This window comes from Mustela nigripes, chromosome 6, assembly GCF_022355385.1.
Source record: "Mustela nigripes isolate SB6536 chromosome 6, MUSNIG.SB6536, whole genome shotgun sequence".
NCBI classification, from domain to species: Eukaryota; Metazoa; Chordata; class Mammalia; order Carnivora; family Mustelidae; genus Mustela; species Mustela nigripes.
The window spans coordinates 133,868,684-133,889,475 of NC_081562.1; the positions used below are offsets into that span (position 1 = coordinate 133,868,684).

At 40.4% G+C, this 20,792-nt stretch overlaps 1 protein-coding gene across 1 annotated transcript in view; it reads left to right on the forward strand.

Annotated features, from left to right (window-relative positions):
- The window catches only part of ITGA8 (integrin subunit alpha 8), a 181,535-nt gene that overhangs the window by 149,782 nt on the left and 10,961 nt on the right, over window positions 1-20,792 (forward strand). The window contains exons 26-28 of the mRNA XM_059404254.1: window positions 5,941-6,069; window positions 10,863-10,976; window positions 17,489-17,590. Coding sequence (XP_059260237.1) covers window positions 5,941-6,069; window positions 10,863-10,976; window positions 17,489-17,590 — 345 coding nt within the window. The remainder of the gene's footprint in view (window positions 1-5,940; window positions 6,070-10,862; window positions 10,977-17,488; window positions 17,591-20,792) is intronic.

Genomic DNA, 20,792 nt, shown 5'->3' on the forward strand with positions numbered 1-20,792 from the left:
CCTGCGGGACCTGAGGCCACGCTGACCCCGCGTGGGCTTCGCCCCGGTTTAGCCTCTGGAGCGATGTCCCTCAGCGGAACAGACTTTTAAAAGTCCTGATTTTGTGCGCGGTTGCTCCGCCGCTTGCCGGGAGCCGGCCCCTCCCCCCGGGGTCTATCTTCCCGTCGCTTTGGATTCACTTCTCCGCCAGTCCTACCTTTCAGAAAGTGGTTGTTTTTCTGTTTCCAGAATTGCTGTTTTTCTTCTCTTCGATCTGCCGATGGATTTTCAGGTGTTTGCAATCTTTAGATAAGGTATCTAGCTGATCTCCGGCTAGCTGAAGCAGTCTCAGCTTGCTACTTCTCCGCCATCTTGACTCCTCCCACATTATTTTCTTCTTAAGATAATAAGTAATTTATTGGTGAAGTCCCTATAAACTTACCTGGCAAATTTATTTATTCCTAGATAATATAAAAGCTAAACAGTCTATTCTCTGTCTTAAATATGAATTGGAAATTAGTAAAGAACAAATTATTTATTACATCTAGTTATCTTCAATGGAATAGGTCTGGGAATTTTTAAAAAATATTTTATTTATTTGACAGAGAGAGATCACAAGTAGGCAGAGAGGGAGGCAGAGAGAGGGGGAAGCAGGCTCCCTGCTGAGCAGAGAGCCTGATGCGGGGCTCGATCCCAAGACCCTGAGATCACGACCCAAGCCAAAGGCAGAGGCTTAACCCACTGAGCCACCCAGGTGCCCCAGGGAAATTTTTTTTAACCTAGGTATCAATTTCAGATTCTTGCATCAAAGCTAATTACTGTTCTTTTAAATATAGATATTTAAAGATAAGTATAGTTTTTTAAAATATAAGTATTTGAAGATAAACATCTGTAGTTTTTTTTTTAACTTAGTTCTTTAAGAAGCAGAGAAAGGGTAGATTTAATAAAAGGAATAAGGTGGCAAGACACATTCATATAGGTAAAAATTAAATCCTAGTCAGGCACCAGGTGACTCAGTTGGCTGAGTGTCTGTCTTCAGCTTGGGTTATAATCTCAGGGTCCTGGGATCAAGTCCTGCATCAGGCTCCCTGCTCAGTAGAGAGTCTGCTTCTTCTTCTCCCTCCCCACCGTTCATTTTCTCTCTCTCTCTCTCTAATAAATAAGTAAACTCTTTAAAAAAAAAAAAAAAGTAAATCCTATCATTCAGTCTAACTTACCCACTAAGAAAAAATTACTTACGATCTGGTTCTACAATTTCTTTAAAAAGAACAATTAGTGAGTGCCTCTTGAAACATTTGCATCTGTGAGGTCTACAAGCCCTTCCTGAGGATGCTCTAGTGCCCACTGGACAAGCCACCAGAATATCCCAGGCCAGCTGTGGGCCTGTCAGAGAGAAAACTCCCACCTCAGCTTTCCCAAGTATCCTCTGGAGGATTTTCAAGTTCCCTACCAGGTTTGCCTCTCCAGCCACTCAACTCATTTTCCCTCAGCAAAATGCTTTCTCTGTGAGTCACATACACCTTTTTGTCCACTTCGCCTCCTATATATATTCTCATTTTTTTCCCCACTTAACCACTGAAAGTGGCGCCCTCCTTCACTGCTTCATTGCAGCTCCCAAAATGTCTAAGCAAACGTGCTGATGAAAAAGCAACTGTCCAGATTTCCTCAGAAGCATTTTCTAGACCATCTGCTCCAAGGAACCAATGCCACCAACTTTAAAACCTTTGAAATATCCTGGACCCCTTCCCCCAGGGCAGGGTCTCCACAACATCTCAAAATAATTTCTCATGGTCTGCTAATTAAACCTATTAGCATTTAATAGAACTAATGTATTTAACACAATGTGGATTTTTTCCCATTTTTTAAAAAAATTACTCAGATAGCAACCTCTTGGCTTTACTTTTTATTATAAATACATAGTTGTACTCATCAAAGCCATATTGTAGATAAAGTAGGGTTTTTGTGGGTTGGCCTGAAAACTGAGCCACCATTTAAAAGATTGTCTCTAAAGAGAAATGCATTCTGAGTGCCAAACATCTAGCCTCAAACCTTCTGAAATACAATCCATCTATAAATTGAACATGCATTCCAAACTGGACTCTCCTCACATAAGCCTCCAAATCTGATAAGGCCTGAACGGGATATACTTTCTCTTGTACAACACTGACTGGTACAGCTGAGTTACCCCACCAAGTGACCCTCATGTCCCCAAGGTTTGAAGAGCAGACTCCCTTTGAAAGCTACCACTGTGATCATAGGAGGCCATGGGCAAAAGTTCTCACCCACATGCACCTCACTTGCTGCCCAAATACAAAACATCAGTGACTAAACTGGGGACACACTCAGATGCCACTAGAAGTCTGTCAGTTATGAGGTTTTTTAGTATTTGCTTCATACCAGGCTTGTGGGGATTCACTTAGCCTGCTTTGTTACCCAAGTATGAAGGCAAACAGGAGCATGCATGGGTGACGGGATTCAGGAAAAGTGAGTGAGATGCGTGGCCCCTCTTGGTGCCCAGAGGGTGGGACCCTGCCTTGGGGGCATTCCCTTCTGCTTTCCCTTTTGCTTCCCAGTGAAACAGCTGCCGTCTTCAGTTTTCTGTTCCTCCCATGATGATTTCACTTCATCAAGTTCATTTCTCTGCCTTCTCTGAGCACAGGGATGTAAATAGAGGGCCATGAAGGTTCTGCCTCAGGGCTTCAGAGATAGAGGATTTTAATGTGGCAATTTCAGCACATCCTGCCATCTAAACCATTGTGAAATAGTCAACTGTCTGCAGCATTCGGGCCAATCCATTAAATCTAATTCATTCCAGATCCTTCTTGAAATAAAATTTTAGAGTTGAATAAAGTATTTCTTAAACCATTCTCAAGGCCGTAAAATAATGACTTCCAACTATCCATTATCTTATTTGGGTGGACTTTATCCTGGGGTTTGGAGAGTCCTCCAGACAGGCTGTGATCTCTAGATAAGATGTAGTTGAAAAAGCCGACGCTATTGAGGAACCCAAGCTACATAAAGAGTAAAGGACTTTTTTAAGCTGGCAAGGTTTCATCATGAACAGCCAAGGGTGAGAAAAAGAGGGAGAAAGGACTGTGGGATGTCACACTGTAGCCAGAAGGGTAGGACAAGAGAGGTGTTGGCTTCAACCTGTGCTAGGATCACAGGACCATGTTCTGGGCCCCCCACTCAGGAAAGGAGCCCGAGGTCCACATGATGTGGCAGAGGTTAGATGAGGGCAGCGGTAACAAGGGAGAAAGCCAGTGTTGCATAAAGAATGGGCTCTGGAGCCATGGAAGGCTGGAGGTTCCAACTGCCTCGAACAAGACCATTCTCACAGGAATCCCAAATTACAACCAGATAGCACAAACATGGAAGCAGAAACACAAGGATCATCCGCCAAGCCCTGCAACTAGTTTTTGGGGTTTTTTGTTTTTGTTTTGTTTTGTTTTAATCGGTGAGCACACAGACTGTGGCTTGGCTTGGCAAATTTGCATCATTTTGTCTTACTCTTGAGAGAATTATTTTCCTTCATAACTGCCTCCATTTACTTATTGCTCCTTATTAATTCCGAATGCAGAATATTGTTACAGCTCCCAATCCACTTACGTTCTCTCTCTGTCTCCGTCTCTCTGTCTCTTTCATGCGCCCCCAATAGAGGACAATCATTCATCTTTTATTTTTAACAGTACCTATAGGTCCAATTTTTAGCCACCAAAGGGAATACACTGTCCAGGGTCCATTTCTCTTTGCCTTAACTTCTCCTTAAGAGGGTCTTCAGGTTCTCCTGCAAATTTTAGAATATAAAAACACATGTCCAACAACTAAGAAAAGCTTCAAAATCACCAATGGGATGAACTATTCTTTTTTCGGGACGTTAAAAAAAAAATCTATTTTTTTTTCTCTCCTTACAAATCCTTAACATTTACGCCTTAAAGAAAATTACATGGTAGACTGAACTCCTAGGTTTGTCTCTACTTCAATTTAATTATAGACAAAGGATTACATGAGGGAAAGTCCACCATCTTTTGTGTATTAGGCATACCTGAAACCCAAAGAGAAATCACAAATAAGAAGATAGTACGTGTTGTGTTTGTTTGGATTCAAAAAGCCCTTAATGTGATTGCACCCAACTATTTTCTTCCAAAGTTGCATTTCTAACAGTATTGCACATTCCAGCTAGACAGTATCCCTTTAGCTCATAAATTTAAACCTATCTCAGAGTGAAGAGTTTTGTGAAGAGTTCATGCAAATAGAAAACTCCTGTTGAAGTCAAAATCTGAGTAGCAGCTGGGGAAAGAACCATATTTACTAATAATTTCTTCCTTATTGCAGAAAAGAGCAATTTTCATATTTGTTCTAAAGAAGATAGTTGAGTGTTTACCACCAGCTTCTGAGAGCACTTAGCAAACTGTTTTCTGAACTGAACGCCTGCCTAATGTGGTGCTAAGAGGTCCTCACCTCTAAGGTTTCAGATTCAGGAAAAATATGACCTGCGGGTTCACAATCAATTGTGAAATAGGCTCCCAGAGTTCATCTAAAAAACAGGCTGTAACTGTTGTTTACATTTCTTGGATAACTTCTTCCTTGTTTTTAGCTTTTTGTTCATTTTTGCTTTTGGGGTTTTATTTTGTCTTGTTTTGCTCTATATTTTGAAATAATTTCTGGAATGCCACTTTCAAAAACTAGTTGGTAAGCTATTTGAAGACTTCCTCAGTGTGGTGTTTAGGAGGGACATTCCTCTATCTGCAAAACAATATTACTAAAAGAGAGAAGCATGTTTTATCAACCCCTGCTGTGTAATATGTTCATTCTCTGGCTCAGAATAAGTCCTGTGTGTTACTGAGAGGATGCCCATAAGTATTTGTAAATGATGATATAGCGGGGACCCCTACAAACGTGGTCTTCACCCATCCACAAGCTGCATCTGACGTCACCACATATGAAGCTGCGGAGCTGTCTTCTCTTTGGGCTATTATTTTACTATTACTGCTACCACTACAGGAATAAAGGAACATTCCGAATGTCTTTCCAGCACCTTTTCCCTGCAGGTTGGTTACATGCAGAGTTAACTCTGTAACATATCTTCCAGTGAACAATAAAAAAGAAATGAAACATGAAAATCTCAAAGGAAAAACTACACACACACACACACACACTCTGCTCCTGGGGCTACAAAGAGAAACCATTTAAAAGAACATGTGTGGGGGGGACTTGGGGCAGGGACAGGAAATTAAGATTCTATATTCAGTCAGTCTTAAATGAAGAATTTTAATGAAATATTATGTGTGATTTATTGGCACTTTCAAAATATTTATTCAGCTATCAGATGTACTAAGCATGGAGTCTGAGATAAAATCATTGAGTTCTAGAACACTCACAAAACAAACTCCGGGCTCTAAACAAGCTCCCTTACAGCATAACGTTCATGTGGCATGCTTCGGAAAACTCATTTTTATTAGAATTCGATCCATTCCTGAGGGAGCATTCCTTATAATTTCAGGAGTGTGGGGCCAGACATGCTGATGTTGGGTCCTTGACTACATCTCTTTCCCTATGGCCAGCACCTCACTTTCCTGCCACCTAAGGATCTGTCCCACCACACAAAATGTTCCTGCGTTTCACCAGCACTGATATATGATGAGAGAAAAGTAACAGGAAAATAATGACCCATGCTTGAAAAGTCACTTCCTTCTGAGGGAATCACTTCTACTTAAAATCTCATGCTTACAAGATAAACTTTCCAAGAATGCATTCCCCATCCTTCAGGCGCTCCTATGATTGGAGAATGGGAAGGCTTATTCCTGCCCATCTATTTCATTTTGTGGTTGAACACACTTCTGGTAAATCAGGACGGGTCCAGCTTCTCTTGTGACTCCTAGTCCTCTGAGGGGAAAAAAAATGCCTGGAGTTCAAGGCTAATGAAAAGGTGACAAGGTATCTCTTGCTTTCTCTTTGCAGCCCGCTGCCTCCCCAGAGGACACCCCCGAGCTGAGTGCCTTTCTGCGAAATTCGACCATCCCTCATCTTGTCAGAAAGAGAGATGTGCAGATGCCAGAGCCCCACAGACAGAGCCCTGCAAAAATTCTGGTGAGTTATCCCAGTGTGTGCAAATCAGAGAGGAAAGACTAGATTGGACAGAAATCCCAAACACAGAAGACTTGAACTTCAACTATTGTTTCTCCATCTCATTCAATGCTCAGATCTGCCTGCCATGTTTTGACAACAGGAAATGTGAGCCCTGAAAACAAGGGACTCTTCCCTGTGGACAAAGGTGTATTTGCATTATAGTGTTTTCACTCTTCTAAATCTGCCACACAGGCCACAGTAGAAAAATAATGCTAAAGGCACCTGGGTGGCTCAGTGGGTTAAGCCTCTGCCTTCAGCTCAGGTCATGATCTCATGACCTGGGTCCTGGGATCGAGCCCCGGGTCGGGCTCTCTGCTCAGCAGGAAGCCTGCTTCTCCCTCTCTGCCTGCCTCTCTGCCTACTTGTGATCTCTCTCTGTCAAATAAATAAATAAAATCTTTTAAAAAAAAATAATGCTAAAAACCTAAAACATGGCATGCAATGCATTTGCAGAACACAGAGCTCCTGCTGTGAGCCCATTCCCAAACACTGAGCGCTGAGAGTATGGAAAGAGCTGGGCCAGGAGGTTCGGGTTGGGGTGGGTGGTGGTCCCACCTGTCCTTGCATCTCAGACTCCTCTGCTGATTCAGAAAAGATGAGACTGGGGTCTTCGGATTTCCTGGGCCCAAACCCTGCATAGTCTTAGCACGGGAAACTGTGGTAGATCTATCCTGAGCTTAGTCAAACCTTTGCAAAACTGTGGAGAGTACTTAAGAGTCAGTATTTTCAGAAAATTTGATTCTCTTACTCATCTCAAGGTGAATGTTAATACCAACAAACTCCACACTTAAAAGAGGCTAAAATTAAAAAAAAAAAAAAAAGAAAGAAAGAGGCTAAAATGTTTTATTTTAATGTGTCTTGAATATGTTCTAACATTCATAAGAAGTTTCAAACAAGGAAATGGACAGAAACGTACATTGAGCAAGTCTAACTTATTCAATTAAACTTACATCAAGAGAGGAATGTTTATTATAATAGAAGTACCTAAAGTTACCTGGCAAAAAGCTATGGCAGAGGGCAGATTTTGGTTCAAGTCCCTATAAATTTTTATGGCATGGTAATGTCTTTCAAAACCTAAGAGTACTCTTAGTTTAGGATGAATTCATTTAGGATAATTTATTCAGTTTAGGATAAATTAATAAAAACCCACATATTATTGTTTAAAGAAAGTTTCCAAGAGAAACAATAGAATGGAAAACAATGATTTAAGTCCTGGGGATGTGGCCTACAGAATGGTACTACACTTAACAATCCTATATTGTGTATTCAATGGGTGTTAAGAAAGCAGATCTTAAAAGCTCTTCAAGATCATAAAAAAAAAACTATAAATTTGTGGTGTTGGATAGTACCTAGACTTACTGTAGCAATCATCTCACAATATATACAAATATCAAATCATTATGTCATACAACTGAAACTAATGTAATGTTATATGTCAGTTATACTTCAACAAAAAATTTAATAAATTTTGAAAAAAGAAAACAATGATAGGCATCTATAGAATTCTAATATGCAGTATCAATGTGAAAGCCCTCTGGAGAACCAGTGTCCAAACCTATATAGGAACCAACAATTTAGAAAATCAGGGTTTACTTGTGTTTTTCGATTCCCGCTTTAGTCTAAGTCTCATGAGTACACTGAGGCAGGAGAGATGATCAGTAACTAAAATTCTTTTGAAAATTATATGTACTTCTGGCGTACCTGGGTGGCTCAGTGGGTTAAAGCCTCTGTCTTCAGCTCAGGTCATGATCTCAGGGTCCTGGGATCGAGCCCTGCATCAGGCTATCTGCTCAGCAGGGAGCCTGCTTCCTGCCCCCACACCACCCTCCTGCCTGCCTCTCTGTCTACTTGTGATCTCTGTCAAATAAATAAAATCTTAAAAAAAATAAAAAAGAAAGAAAGAAAGGAAATTATATGCACTTCAGTTCTAGGGTCAGGTTTTTTTCCGACCCATTCTTTCTCATTAAAGATTTTTAATGTAAGATTATTTTTAATGTAATGTATCATAGAAACTTATTACTTGCAGATGAAAGCAAAGCAATTCTTGATTTCCATTTCTGACTTTGTTAATTCATGCTTTATTTTCTTTTGTCTTTTATTGGTTCAAAAATTGCAAATCATATGCCTCCCTATGTCCTCAAGTCAAAACAGTTCTGGATAGAAAGTGATTATACAAAGTTTATTCTAAAATCAAAAGTTCAATAAGACCTCCTACGGTTTTTGTTTAGTTAAAAACAACTTACTGAATCCCATTTCTGATTAGGAATTTGAAAGTGCAAAGTGCCAACATCCTGTGCTGGGATCATAATTTCCAATTTGCATAAGAAAAATTCGTATGTGCCACACTGAAATACATTTCTCCTCCGCCCAAAAACGTCCTGGTCTTTCTCATCTCAGGCCCCTGCTGCTCTTACAATGACCATACATTCTCCTCTTGCCAGGCTCTCTTCTTGTCCCTTCCCTCCTCAGCTTACAGAAACCTTATCTTTCAAACCTTCTTCAGCCTATGATACTATTAACCGCTTCCTGAAACTGTCCTGTCCCTTGGCCTCCCACAAAACACTCTCCCCTGGTTCTCTTCCAGTCTGCTGGCCTGTGCCTTCTTAGAATTGTTTGTGGGCTTCTACTCTGCCCAGCCTCAGATGTCCCTGTACCTCAGGATACCAACCTCGGGTCTCTCCCCTCTGCCACCGACTTAGCTCCTTCAGGGAAATGTTTCCTGCATGGTCATGAACTACAGCCATGCCTACAGGCCTCCTGCCATCTTAGCCATCCCTGCTGCACTCTAGACCTGAGAGGCTCAGCGTCTATGTTCATCTGGATGCCTGATAGCCACCCGAGCCCCAACATGTCCAGAACTCTGTCTCCATGACCCCCAGAATGGGCTTTTCCTCTAGAATTCCCGATCTCAGTAATGTCAGTGCCCATCCACTCAGTTCCCCAAGCCAAAAGGGCTCCCTCCAGTCCTCCCTCTCCTTCATCCCAATTTCCAATTTGTCACCAACTCCTATTCTACTTCCTGAACTTCCCCAAACTTCATCTTCCCCTTCTCTGTTCCCATACCTAGTTCAAGGCCTCCTCCCCTCTCCCTTGAACTCTTGTAACAAGTCCTCGTCACCCTCCTTGCTTCCCACTCTCCTCTCCCTATTATTGCCTCCCATAACACCTGCCCCTAAAACCCAAACCCCATCATAGCCCTTGCTTAAACGGGACCTTCTGAATAGAATCTAAACTCCCTGACTCCAATAGGAACATTCTTACCACCTAGACTTTCTCTCATTCCTCTCTCATTTCCATCTGTCCACCCTGGCCCCGAGTACCCTTTTCTCCACTTTTCTGAACTCACACCGGTCTTGTCCCTGTCTGCCTAGACTGCTAGGTCACTCTTTCTCACCCTTCAAGATTCATCTTTCCCCAGAATCCTCCAACAGAGCTAGCTCACCAGGACCAACAGCTCCAGGGGGGCTTCTAAGAATCACCTCCTTCTCCCTTGCCTCCTTTGCCTGCAGAGGGTGGCCCTGGAGATACACAGCATGTCAGTAATGACATGTAGGTAAACATGAGGGTCCTCACAGGGGACATGGACTGCAGTGCCTCCAGGATTTCTGCTCCTGCCGGAGGCACAAAACTCCAAACACCTCAGTGCCCCAATCCCTAGTAGAACAAGAACAGCCCTGCCACCTGAATTTGGAAGCAGCATGTCGAAGTCTGACCTCCCTGGAATTTATCAGATATGCCTTCCTGATTGCTTTGCTTTTAGAGAATTTGGAGGTTCTTGGAAAAGATTTTCGTGGCAATATGTCCCTCAAGTTACTCTGTGGTTTAGCAATTTCATTAAAGTGAAATGCCTCCATTAAATCCTCCTCACACTATTCAATAAACTAACGTTTACTGAGCATCAATAGGCCAGAGCCCAGTGCTGGAGACACGAGAAATAAATAAAGCATAACCCACTCAAGAAATTCAAATCGGTGACAGAGTACAATTCAAGAAGTACCATCCTGTACCTAGGTACACAGAAAATGGACGAGAAGGGTTCAATGAAATAAATAAATTGAAATAAATTGGATCCAAATACTGGATCTAATTGGAAAATACGATTTGACAGGTAGAATGTCATCATAACAAATACATCCCTGGAACATGCATTTCATAGAGTAAAAGTTACCCACTGTAAGTTGGCAAAACTAGGAACTAGGTTAAAAACAGCTTAATGGATGGAACTTGAAGAAGATTCTGTTTTATCACCAAGAAGTAACTGAGAGAGAAGAATGTTTTAGAAAAAAATGGGTTGAGAACACTGGGCCTTTGAGATAATATAGATACAGGGAGCTTCCTCTGAAGCCTTTTCAGGACTTGCTTAGTCCAGGGTCAAGTGTTGTAAGTGTCTATAAGAAATGTCTTCCCAAGTTCTGAGTAATGAAATTGAAACAGAACAATCTAATCACTGCTGCAGGAGGGTTGTTTCAAGTCCTTAGGAAAGAAAAAAAGCTTAAATCTTGTATCGTATTTCACGTTCCATTTTATCTCTACACCACCAGTAAAACTGATGCATCATTACTACCGAACTGTGTTTTCTCTTGGTTGTTTCTGTGTAATTGTTTGTCATTTAAATGAATGATTTATGAATGAGGTGCTGACTTCTGAGAAAATGCAGTGCAGATAAACTGAATGTTGATTTTCCACTACAATTTAAAGACACTGATTGGCCACCACTGCTGTTATTTTGTTTTATTTGTTTTGCTTTGTTGCAGAATTGTACAAATATCGAGTGCTTACAGATCTCCTGTGCAGTGGGGAGGCTAGAAGGAGGAGAAAGCGCCGTCCTAAAAGTCAGATCACGGTTATGGGCCAAGACCTTCCTCCAGGTAATAACACATACTTGCAAGGGAACCTCTCCTTAAGAGATTGGCAGGAAGTTTTCCAAGAAGGGATTTTTAAATGTTTTAATTTTTAAATTTAAAACATCCTGAATTTTTTCATTTAAAAATGTTAGACTTAATTTTAATTTTTAACTTAACATTTTTATTAAAATTTTAAACATATTTTAATGTTTTTAATTTTTAAAATTGTTAAGACACGTCTATGGAGATGTTCAGCTAAGATCAGCTGGTCATCTTTCCCATCAGGTGAAGACATTTTCTTTCCAGCTTTATTGAGACATTGTTGACATATAATGTATGGAAGTTTAAGGCTATAGCATGATGATTGGACACATGGATATGTTTTGGAATGGCCACTGCACTGAAGTTAGTTCACACCTCTATCCCCTCATGTAATTACCTTTGTGTGTGTGTGTGTGTGTGTGTAGGGAAGGTGATAACTTTAAAGATCTACTCTCTTAACAGCTCTCAAGAATCCAATATGGTATTTTTAATTATATATTAGATACCCAGAACTCACTCATCTTGTATATGGAAGTTTGTACCCTTTGACCAGCATCTCCCCAATCCCACCACCCCCGCCCCCCGGCCTCTGGCAACCAACAACCTGATCTACTCTATTCCTAAGTTCTGTTTCTTTAGATTCCACATGTTAAGTGATGTCATACAGTATTTGTCTTTTTCTGACTTATTTTACTTAGTGTAATGCCCTTCTCATCCATCTGTGTTATCACAAAAGGCAGGACTTCCTTCTTCTTTATGGCTGAGTAATAATCCTTCATCTTTTAGGTGAAGACGATGTAAATATCCCTAGTCTCTAAGACGTTTAGACACCAACTTAGCTTCAAATAAATCTATTTAGCTCACCACTTTCTACCCAGCACCCAGTACATAGTAGTTCTTTAGTAAATATTAGCAGAATGATGGTGAGTACAATGCATAGTGAAAGCTGTATGCCCAAAAGGGTCAAAATAGAAATCAATGAAGAAGGAAAAAGGGATATTCCCACAGCCTGGGCTCCGGCAAGGGCACATCTCAGTGATATTCCACATAAGTGTGATAAGTAAATTCTTGGCTGCCTCAGGGTATCTGTACTGTGGGATCTCACGCTGCCACAGATAATTCTGTGGACGGTGTGCATCTTAAAGTTTTAAGATTTTTTATACTAAACAAATTAATTTTTCCATTTGGGAAGAGCTGTTTATTTAAGTGGTATTATTTAAGTGATATGTTGTGATCTTGTTGTTTAGAAAGGATTTAGAGAGGGGACAATAAACTAAATTAAAAACCCTACCAAATCTATGCATTCTTGCTCATATTTTAACTACTAAAAAATTCAGCTGGCTCACTGCACTGTAGAAAATCAAATGTTAAAATGCTTTTGAGTCTAACTAATAAATACAGAATTTAATAGCTCTGGATTTTCATGTTTTCTGGGATTCAAAATACTTCTGTAGTCTCACAAATCTTAGTTTTGTTTCTAAAATAAATACAGAGAAAGTTAAAGGTATTTTTGAAATGGTGGTTGTGAAGCTTTTTTTTCTTTAACCAAAAGTGGGGTTTCTTAATCTCAGCATACTATTTTAAATCAGATCATTCTTTATTATGGGGGACCTATCATTATAGGATTATAAAATGCTTTATAGGAAGTGCTTTATAAGATGTTTAGCAGTATCCCTGGCCCCCCACCCACTAGATGCAACCCACACCCCAGCAGGCACTATCAAAACTGTCTCCAGACATTGACAATGTCCTCTTGGGGGCAAAATAGCCCCCAGTTTTAAATGCCTGTACCAGAGATAAGTGCAGTACACAATTTATGTGATTTGGGTTTTTTTTAGTTAAACCATTATTTATTCATTCACTAAACAAATACCATGGAGTGCCAACTATGCACCAGGCACCTCTTCAAGTAACACTTCCTTTCCATCAATTTGCTTGTGGTTACTCTGCTTTCAGGTTGTTACTTCCTATCTCAGAGTTGAGGAGTTGAGGAGAGCAGTCTCACTGAATTCCCAAGCCCATACAGTCTTCAGTGATAACCATACATTCCTTTTATTACTTTGGGCATCACATCCTACTAAAATAAGGGAGAATAACTTTTTGGTGAAGAACTAAAATCATTATGACCCCACAGTCAAGGGAAATGTGATTACTGTATTTTCTTTAAAGATTATTAACTTCTTTGAGAGAGAGCAGAGAGAGGGGAAGAAGGAGAAAGAGAATCTCTAGCAGACTCCCTGCAGAGCACAGAGCCTGACGTGGGGCTTAATGACCCACGTCAGATCATGACCTGAGCCGAAACCAAAATGAGAAAGAGTGGCTCAAGTCACCAGCATTTATGCACCACCATTGCCCACATTTCCACATGCCCAGTTTCTGCTTATTCCAGTCTTGAAATCTGAGTGCCAAAGAAGAGTGCCTTCCTTACTGCAATCTCTTTCCCTCACTCCCTCCCTGACTCTCCTGCTCTAAGAATATACTACATACTGGAGGTCTTTAATGGTTTTGTCATGCAATCCAGAAGGAGGTAAACATTTTCTGCCTTCCTAATCCAAACTAGAAAGTTTACAATTCTTGCATGACATGATTTGCTGCATTATGTTTGTTTCTGTCCACTTGGTGAACATGCAAACTGGTCAGAAACAGATTTTATTTAGATTAGTCCTAAATGATACCCTGTCCTGTGATTGTTGCTGGAAACAATCCTTCACAGTGTAAGATTTTACCAGTAATTGCTTGGGTTTTGTCATCATATAAGGCTTTGTTTCTGGCAAATGTTGAGTACTTAAATATGGCCTATGTGGTCAAAAAGAATTCTTGAAAAGGAATTAAACAGTGGGAAGGTCGGAGTAGAAGGGCTCAAGATGTTACCAGCCACACCATGTATTTAACCAATTCAAAAGCCTCACTCTCCACTTGTTACCAGCTAAAGGATTTTTATTAGTACCAAGATCATAAGCAAATCATTATGCAAAAGTGCAGAATAGAAGCAGCTAGTGAGCTGCAAACCATGGTCAAAATCATGCAGCAGTGACAGAGGAGCAGGGCATTTTCTGAGGATTGGTAACTAGCTGGGGCTGGCTGAAGGTCCAAGATATTGTCAAGGGATATTAACGCCAGCTGCTTTCTCAAACCTAAATTGCCTGCAGTATGGCAGTGATTGCTATTACATGAGTAGATTGCTATATGGAAGAGGAGATTTCTTTTAAACCTAAGAAAAATGCAGTTGTTATGTGAAGACCCTGGCTGAAAGCATTCAACTTTGAAAGTGGAATCAATAATATGACTGTGCTCATAACTGTCGTTCATGAATTAAATACTTACCTGTGCCATGCCTTTGACCTGCCGTCACAAGACTAGCGTATCTTTGGGGCCGCCCCAGCTGACCGTAGCCTAACTGCTTACGTCCCCCGTTCTTTGGAGCACCAGAGCATCTAGAAAATGAAAAAATAAATGCATTTTCCTACTGAAGAGGATGAAAGAAACCTTGGTTTTGGAGAATAATTTAAAATAAAGAGTAGTTCCATCTATGAGATGTATTGTTTGCAGGCTCTTTGCCTACCACCTTAATTTGTTCCGGTCCCAGACTGTGTCAGTTTGCATCACTGAATCAAATAGTGGAGGGGCAGGTCAACAGCCCATATTCATGAACCACAGCCGCCATTTTATGTCACTACCTCTCTTACAACTTCTGGAATTTTCTAATATAGTTGATAGTGGAGGGAGTCCAATTCAACCATTGAAAGAACTAAACCTTCTATAAGGTGCTATCAAATGGATGTTATGTGGGGTGGAAGGTTCATTCACTGTCCATTTACATGATCAGTCGGCCAGGGTTGATGCTGTTCAAGGTGCTGTGGAAGATATAAACACTATATTCCATGGTTTATACCCTCCATTTCTATATAACCTTGTTCAGGAGAAAAGTAGTAGAGACAAATAATAAGTTAAACAAGATCAAAATTGCAAACAATGTAGGACAAATATAGTTTCTTCCTTATCTTTCTGAATCAGAATCCCTGACCCTGATGCCAGTTGTTTCTGAAGCTCAGCAAAACCCAAGGGGTTGTGAACCACTGGAAAGGATACTAAGGATTGGTGATAAAGTAAAACATAAGGGAAAATCAAACTGTGGCCAAGAGCAGAGGGGGTAAAGGAAGGAGGTGAATAGAAATCCCCTCAGAAATATGTTTCTCCATGGTCTACATTCTAGAGTTCAAATCCCACCTTTTACTCATTAATAAACTTTCATATTCATAAATGCAGAATCAGGCAGGACAAAACTTCCCATCTAGAATTGAGACAGAGACGGAGGTCTCTGCTGATTTGTTCCTCAAAATACAACTTCGAGAGCAAGACAGTTTTTTTCTATCAATTTTTTAAATTGAACCTGGAGACTAGTGAAAACTTGTTCATTGGAGTTTGGGGAGCATGGACATACCTGTGAGTATATAATTGTGATGTAGAATCTCATGACCAGAATTTAGTCATGTTCCTTCTGTGCCTACCAGCCAGGATAGTAGAGAAAATTGGTTTAAATCACCAAATACATGCCAGAGATTATGAGCAAAGTTTTTCCACATTTTAAAAAACATTTCAGGGGTGCCTGGGTGGCTCTGTGGGCTAAAGCCTCTGCCTTCGGCTCCGGTCGTGATCCCAGGGTCCTGGGATTGAGCCCCATCGGGCTCTCTGCTCAGCGGGGAGCCTGCTTCCTCCTCTCTCTATGCCTGCCTCTCTGCCTACTTGTGATCTCTGTCTGTCAAATAAATAAATAAAATCTTTTAAAAATAAAATTTAAGATAAATAAATAAAAAATAAAAAACACTTCAACTTTCAGTTAAAAATGGAAAAGCTAGGAGACAAGAAAACATCCAAAGAATAATAACCAAAAAATAATTTTTCCAAATGAATAAAATTACTTATCTTAGAATGTTAGGGTAGAAAGAAGGAAAAAGCCAAAGATACAGTGACTTGAAGTATTTAAACATTTTATGTACTCTGGCCCGTCCTTATCATCTAGAGTAAATGGGATTTATTGACGGGAGAAAAAAATTCAGTCACAGGAAAAAAAAACTTTGCAAAAAAAATGTAAACAAAATTATACAGTCCAACTTGATGGATTGGCCTCAGGAAACCAACATTGGATTATAAATGGTGAAGTACTGATGAATGTTTAATAAACTGCTCTGTGGGAGGGAGGAAAGCTCCAGTGTGTAGCATTTGCTGATTCCCATGGTGTAAATATTCCCACCATGCCCGATTTTAAACTGCCAGCATGACGTCACCAAATCTGGAGTTGGGAAGAGAGGCACTAGCACACCATCATATAGTATTTCCCCTTCCAGGTACAACAGACTATGAAAAGCATAGGTACTAGTAAAATACAACAAAACATTTAATAAATACTGGGTTTTGAGTGTGTATTGCCTTTTTAAAAATATAATTTTCTGAAAGCTACATATATAGAAGTTTAATAATGGCTCTGTTTGACAATTGATACTCAAAATTCCTGAAATTTTAAGTCTGCTCTTAAGAGCCATTATGAACCAGTTACAGCCCAAGACTAGATAGCTCTAATCACTGTCTTAAGTTAAATGGTGGGGAACCACAGAAATTTATGTTCTCAAAACGGCCTTCCTTGACTGAGTCTTAAATATTTTCCTTTGACTTTAATCAACAGTTTATATAAGAACCAATTAAACAAAAGATTTATTTGCTGCAAAGTTTTATCAAAAATTCTATGGCTTTAAGTCAGTGGTTCTTAACCAAGGGGATTTTGCTCCATGGGGGACACTGACAATAATTAGAGACATTTTGGTTGTCACAACTGGGGTGGAGTTGTGGGTAGAGGTATGGGGTAGAGGTGGGGTAGAGCTGACATCTAGTGGGTACAGACTAGAGATACTACTACACATCCTACAATGCTCAGGACAGTCCCCCATCCAACCCCAAAATCCTAACAGTGCTGAGACTAAGCCTTCTCTGGGTCTTCTGTACAAGATGAAATGTGATAAATTTCTTTATAATTTAGTATCAGTCTCTCTCCTAAAATATTTCCCTTTATCAAATGCTAAGAATTTTATAACCCATTCTATCTCCCCTTCGTTCTTCACTAGCAGCAACTATATTAATCCTTGTGCTTGCCCCTTTCTAGGACTCTTTCTGTTTTTATTCTAATGTTCATTGTACCAAGTCTTTTGTTAATAAGACAAATTCTTTTTATAACTGAGAAGAGGATGAATAACTGGATGGGCAGTTGGATGGACAGTGGGATGGATGCCTCAAAGGGTACTTGGATGTATGATAGATGATTGGATAGGGAAAATTTTTTTAAAAGAGAGAAAAGAAGAAAGAAGGAAAATTACATTTTGCTTTGAAATGGAAAACACTGAAAACCACTGTATGGTTTCCTATAACTTTTTTAAATGTTCCTTCCTGTGTAATTTTAAAAATATTTGCATGGAATACATTGAAATAAATATTTCTAATTTCAGAGAAAAAATGATCCCTATTCTCTTGCATCCCTGGTGTCCTTCAAAGTTAAGAAGATGCCTTATAAAGATCAACCAGCAAAGCTCCCAGAGGGAAGCATAGCAGTGAGTATCTGAAAAATATAGAGGCACAATAATTTCATTAAATACTTATTTTTTAAATCACCATTCATCTTGTGCTATGCTATTGACTTGAGGAAAGTTACCTTCTCTGGATCACTATTTTCTTATCTACATCTGGAAATGACTTAGTATTGTTTGATCAAATTTTTAAACTGATAGTTATATTTATTTATTTAATTTACTTATTAATTTCTACTCAAAAAAATCACAGGACAGGACCAATACTACTTTTTTTTTTTTTTTTAAGGATATAAGGTTCTCGTTTATTCGGTTATTTTTCAAATGTATAAGCAGTTTGTAGAAGACACTGACAAGAAACAGTAAAGACTGAAATCCATCATGGTCTATGCGACATTCCAACACATGTGGCCCTTGCAGCCAACTTCCCCAGGAAACGGTCCCCGGTTGCGTTTTAATTCAATCGGGTACTGGTTTCAGCGGGCTCCCAGTGGAGGTCTCTCGGCCAGAAGTGGCTAGACCAGGGATGTGGAGGGGATCACATTAGATCTATCAGGAGGAAACCTCACACAGGAGTCTTAAGATTGGCAGCCGTCCTGGTGACTTAGGTGGCTGTCCCGTGCCCAAGAGAGACAACTTTATGTAAGAACAGGAATAAAGAGAGGGTATCAAGTTTCTAGGTCTTATTTCCATTCCGGCCAGGGTACTAACTTACAGCCAAAAAACAGATACTTTCCTCCCCGTAGAGCAGCCACGGGCTAGAGGATTACAGCCTGAGCAACTGACATGCAAGTGTTCCAATAAGACCATACTCCTTGAAAAGCCCCTGAAATGAGACTAAAGGAAAAGGAAAGAGAAAGTACTCACCAATTTTGCACTGAAGCTCAGAGTCCAAATGTAAGGACTCACAGCCCCACGTTGGGACACCATATGATGAGGTTCTAGAACCTAGGTGAGGTTCGGTGGGCTGAGGTCAGGAGCCGATGACCAAGAAAGAATTCTTGAGACATCTTTGGTGCAAAATGATGGTTTATTAAAGCACGGGGACAGGACCCGTGGGCAGGAAGAGCTGCTGCCCCAATACTACTTTTTAAGCAAGCGATTTTATTTGGAAGAAGTCCAGATAGCAATGATTATAATGCAATTGTCCTGATTGTTTAATTTTAAAGACAGCATGAGAAGTGAGGTGGGATTGGGGATGGGGGGAATCTCCTCCTTAGGGACAACCGGATGACCCCAGTCATCTTTCCTTTCCATGCAAAGAACTAGAATTTTCAGCTGGAAAAAAAAAAAGAGTACACTATGTGCTTCATTTGAATGAAATGTTATTTTTAAATTGGGGCTATTAAACTTTACTGATGGGGGTCTCTATCACAATACAACTGCTGTCATCCTCAGCAGATGGCAGGGCCACAGAGAGGGAATGCAGACACAGGGGACAGAGGATGAGCAGGCACAGTCACCCAAACCCTGAGTTTACAATAAAGATGATCACAGCCAGAGTTCTGGGAAAAATAGTAAGATTTAAATCTTCACCTCTGGGTCCTTCCCTGGATACAACCCCGACTTGAACCCTGGTTACTCGCAGTGCAATTTGAAGATAACAGCCTCTGCATCACCTAGGAAATCATCAGAAATTCAGAAACAAGCCTCACTCCAGACCTGCTGAGTCAGGACCTGCATTTTATCACAGGCATCAGGTCCACAGTTCAGTCTGAGAAGCACTGCTTGGTGTGGTATATAAGTTGATACTGTCATGACATCTTATCAGCCTAGGTCTTAAAATGTAGTTATAAAATTTAACCTTTCTAGCCTAATCTACTTCTAGCAATTTAAATTAGATGAATCCTTTGATTAGTGATTTTCAACCCTGAGTATCCAAAGCATCATCACCCACGCAACTTTAAATACATATATGCTAAGACCTCACCGCAACTATCCGGATTGAGGATGTCTATCGGGTAAAACCCTGGCACTGTGCTTTATAAACACTGAGAGGCTAGGACTTCTAGTACTATGTTGAATAGCAGTGGTGATAGTGGACAGCCCCGCCATGTTCCTGACCTTAGAGGAAAAGCTCTTAGTTTTTCCCCATTGAGAATGATATTTGCTGTGGGTTTTTCATAGATGGCTTTGATGATATTGAGGTATGTACCCTCTATCCCTACATTTTGAAGAGTTCTGATCAAGAAAGGATGCTGTACTTTGTCAAATGCTTTTCCAGCATCATTGAGAGTATAATATGCAAATAAATAAATAAAATAAAAGTACTGAGAGGAGCGCCTGGGTGGCTCAGTTGGTTAAGCGTCAGACCCTTGATGTCAGCTCAGGTCTTGACCTCAGGGTTGTGAGTTCAAGCCCTGTGTTGGGCTTCACCCCAGGTGTGGAACTTACTTAAGAAATTAAAAATTAAGGGGCGCCTAGGTGGCTCAGTGGGTTAAAGCCTCTGCCTTCAGAGGCAGAGGCAGAGGCAGAGCCTCAGATCATGATCTCAGGGTCCTGGGATTGAGCCCCGCATCCGGCTCTCTGCTCAGCAGGGAGCCTGCTTCCTCCCCCTCTCTCTGCCTGCCTCTCTGCCTACCTGTGATCTCTGTCTGTCAAATAAATAAAATCTTTTTTAAAAAAATTAAAAATTAAATAAAATCACTAGGACTCTCTAGTACGGGGCCAGGCAACACAGAGCAAGACACACATTTCAAACGTGTTTCAGAAACAAACTGAGGGTTGCTAGAGGGAAGAGGGGCAGGGGATGAGATAAGTGGGTGATGGGCATGAAGGAGGCCACTTGATGGAATGAGCACTAGGTGTTATAATCAACTAATGAGTCGCTAAACTCTACCTCTGAAACTAAGAATATACTATACGGGTAAATTAAGAACATTTTTAAAAATCAAATTTGAAAAATAAAAAACAACAAAAATGGGATTATATTACTAAACACACACACACACACACACACACACACACATTCTCTTGGGCTTCATCCTGGCTCTACCCACTCTGATTAGGAAATCTTCAGGGAATCACTGTACCTCCCTCAGGCTATTACATTCACCGGAAAGCATTGTTGAGAAGGTTAGTAAAATGATGTCTCTGAAGCCCTGCATTATACCTGGAACAAGGTACTCCTCAAGTCTCAGTAATAGTAACCCTCCCAAAATGTCTCACCCTCCCTGGTTAAGTCAAAGAAGCCCAGCCTGGAAATGTCTAAATATTTTCATAAATT